General features: G+C 43.8%; 1 protein-coding gene across 1 annotated transcript; it reads left to right on the forward strand.

Moving 5' to 3' along the window:
- The first annotated feature begins 325 nt into the window (after positions 1 to 325).
- LOC138669715 (uncharacterized) lies at positions 326 to 3,148 on the forward strand. Its single transcript, XM_069756422.1, has 4 exons — positions 326 to 527; positions 654 to 757; positions 855 to 1,001; positions 2,072 to 3,148. The coding sequence occupies exons 1-4, from the start codon at positions 423 to 425 to the stop codon at positions 2,991 to 2,993; spliced, it is 1,278 nt and encodes a 425-aa protein (XP_069612523.1). The 5' UTR covers positions 326 to 422; the 3' UTR covers positions 2,994 to 3,148.
- The last annotated feature ends 621 nt before the right edge of the window (positions 3,149 to 3,769 follow it).

A 3,769-nucleotide genomic window follows, 5' to 3' on the forward strand; every position in this document is an offset into this window, starting at 1 on the left:
TAGCATGTGTTTTTGAAGGCATTTGCGGATGACACGAAGCGAACTCAACTGCAAATGAGAACCTAGCCTAAAGGTATGTGCACAGGTTGCGTATTCTCAGCGGATCCGCAGCGTTTTTAGCATTGCAGAAACGCTGCAGATCTGCAATTGATTTAGGCTATGTGCACACATTGCAGATTTTCTAGCTTTTTTTTCTGCACTAAAATCTGCAGCTCATGGCAGAAAACGCAGGTGCGTTTTTGGTGCGTTTTTAGTGCGTTTTCCAGTGCGTTTTTTAGTGCGTTTTTTAGTGCAGATTGTCTGCGTTTTTTACCTAAATAAAGCTCTGGAAACTTGACAAACTTCAGTTACAAAAAAAAAAAAATAATGATGTCATTTCCTTGTCCATCCCCTTCTTCTTTCATCCTCCATTTTGTGCAAACATGAGTGGAAGTTACCAAAATATGCCGCAGATACACGTCCGCAGGCCGCACCGGATACTTATGCTGGGGTTGCTGCTGCAAATCTTGAATATGCATAGACAGCAGGTAAGCTGAAGTGCATTTTTTTTTTTTTTACGCTAAACATATTCTACAGCGCTTTACCGACATCTTGATTTTTCTTAATTTTCACAGTGTTGTGTTGTAAAAAAAATGTTTGTTTTTTTATTTTAGAGGCAGCAGCAGGAGAGAAGACGGAAAAGACTGTGGGTGCACCCGCTTGTTGCAGAACGTACACAAAAAGGCCACTTTTATGTGCTTTATAATGATTTGCGGAAGTAAGTAGAAATTCATGAAAATACAAAGTAATGTTTTTCCACAAATGTTATGATATGTTATGTAACAATTTTTTTTTTTTTTTTTTTACATTTTCAGATACCCGGAAAAGTTCGTTTCATTTTGCCGTCTGCCAATCCTGGCGTTCGACCGACTTCTGGCAATAGTTTCCCCCCATCTCACACTGCAAGACACTTTTATGAGGAAGGCCATCTCTGCTGAGGAAAGGCTGCTCATCACCTTGCGGTAAGTAAATAATTTTTGGGTTGAATGTTATTAGGGCTCTTTCACATGTCCGTGTGTCCGGTATGTGTGATGAAAGTTTTCACATGTCTCGGATACACTGACAAACTAATAAAGGTACCTTCACATTTAGCGACGCTGCAGCGATCTAGACAACGATGTCCATCGCTGCAGCGTCGCTGTGTGGTCGTTGGAGAGCTGTCACACAGACAGCTCTCCAGTGACCAATGATGCCGAAGTCCCCGAGTAACCAGGGTAAACATCGGGTTACTAAGCGCAGGGCCATGCTTAGTAACCCGATGTTTACCCTAGTTACCATTGTATAATTGTAAAAAAAAAAAAAATTCCATTCCTGTCGCGTCCCGCAGCGTCAGCTTCCCTGCAGTAAGTGCGCTGGACGGAAAGCAGAGCGGTGACATCACCACTGTGCTCTGCTTTACGGGCAAATACTTTACGGGCAAATGCTTTACCGGAAATATCATGTTTATAACACGCCAGGAAACTGTAAACATTTTTGTGTGCTACCAGATGTGCCCACTGTATTTTATGCCTTATCTACAGAATTCTATAATTTGGGCCGTGGGTCAGTGGAGATACATCATACCCGTGTGTGTGTTTTGTAATGTTATCCCATCTTGCTGTGTCCAGTTTGTGCGCCTCCCTTCTTGCGATACCTCTCTTCTGCGCAGATGTACTTTCTGGTCCTGATGAGGATAGAGCAAAGTGCGCAGATGTGCATGCGCTGGGCCTGTCTCCTTTTCTTGCCTTCGCTCACTGCAGGACTTGCTTCTGCCCTCAACAGGCCGGATTAGTGCGTTGAAGGAAGTAGGAGGGTGGTGTCGTTGGCTAAACATTGGAGTGGCTGGACACGGACCTGCAAGTCCCTTCTGATGTGACTGGTGGTTTATTTATTGATACCCTTGTGTTGTGCCGTGTTACTAAGGGCAGCATTATAGAATACTTTAGATAAAACATGAAAGGGGCTGAACACATATTATAGCGCCCATAACTGCTGACATGTTTTATTGTATTTTTGTGTGACATTTCTAATATTCATTTTTGTTTCTTTGCAGATTTTTGGCCACAGGAGAGAGCTATACATCCCTGCACCTCCAATTTAGGGTTGGTAAATCCACCATCTCTAACATTGTGAGGTGCACATGTACCGTCATCTGGCAGAAGTTGCAGCCTATAGTGATGCCTTCCCCAACCGAGGAGACTTGGCTGCAGGTTGCAGCAGGCTTTCAGTCTGTGGCCAATTTCCCAAACTGCATAGGTGCAGTCGATGGTAAACATGTAAGGGTTCAGCAGCCACCACGATCAGGATCACGCTTCTTTAATTATAAGAAGTATTTTTCAGTGGTCCTGATGGCGGTGGCTGATGCACATTACAAGTTTGTTGCCATTGACGTTGGTGCCTATGGTAGTACTGGGGATTCTCGGGTGTTGCGAACGTCACAGATTGGGATGCAAATTCTTCAAGATGGCGGAACGCTCCCAGCCCCAAGACCTTTGCCGGGTTCCACACATCCAGTACCCTTTGTGATGGTATCGGATGAGGCGTTTCCCTTAACGACAACCCTGCTGCGCCCATACCCACGAAGGGGACTGAATGCCCGGCGAAGGATTTTTAATTATCGGCTGAGTCGTGCACGCAGATATGTGGAATGCACCTTTGGGATCATGACTAGTCAGTGGAGGATCTTTCACACACCCATCCAGTTGGACACAGACACCGTTGATGCTGTGATTAAGGCTTGCTGTGTACTCCACAACTATGCTCGTGAGTACAACACTGACGTAGATGTGGAGTACCAGCAGCCAATATTTAATCCAGTGGTCAACGTGGGTCTGGGAAGGCCGTCCAACTCGGGTGTGCGTGTGAGAGAATCCTTCACTGACTACTTCATGAGTCCAGAAGGTGCCGTGCACTGGCAATACTCCTGTGCTGGTGTTGGGCAGCCTGAGCAGCAGAGAAGGATGGAAGAACATTGACTGACCAAGATGGGAAGATCTATACCAAAAGATAGAAGATGTCAAGATCCCTATTAATCAAAATCAACATCGATATTCAATTTTGTTTGTTGTATTTTTTTGGGGAACAAAATAATTTGTAATTTTTATTTATGGTTAATAAAAAAATTCTTATTTTAATTTGGTTGTTTTTGGATTGAATAAGTATTGTATATATAAAATTCTTAACTAAGAATTATTCTCCATCCCATTGTCCAGTGCGCATACAGCCATCACACTATGTCCATCCCATAGTCCAGCCCCCATATAGCCATGACACCGTACACCTGTCAGCTAAGTATGTAAAGTATCTAAAAATCAGAGATGACATTTGATCAACATTAATTTATTTAACAAGCAACTAAATTTTTCCAAACACTTGAGAAAAATTTTTTCAATATGAAAAACTGAACTAACTTTTTCAAAAACAATTGCATCTTAATGCAAGTAGGTGTATTCCTGGGAACACCCATATGAGCTACTTGTGTCAGTCATGAAAGATTGACTTGCTAATGGTCCCAGGCTTGTGTTTCCTCCTCCAGAAAAATTCTGTGCCGGTTGGGTGTAGGAAGACACTCTATAGTGCGGTTCACTGGGTTTCGGTCGTGGGCGAAAGAGTCCGAAAACCCCCGTCAAAACATTCTCATATGACTCAATTGGAGCAGGGTCCTCCAGAGCGGTGAGGGATGTTTGGCACAGAGACATGAAGAGAGACTGCCTATCCGGTGGCAGTGAGCGTGCCTTTCGGGCAATGGTCA

Source organism: Ranitomeya imitator, chromosome 3 (genome assembly GCF_032444005.1).
Source record: "Ranitomeya imitator isolate aRanImi1 chromosome 3, aRanImi1.pri, whole genome shotgun sequence".
Classification (NCBI taxonomy): Eukaryota; Metazoa; Chordata; class Amphibia; order Anura; family Dendrobatidae; genus Ranitomeya; species Ranitomeya imitator.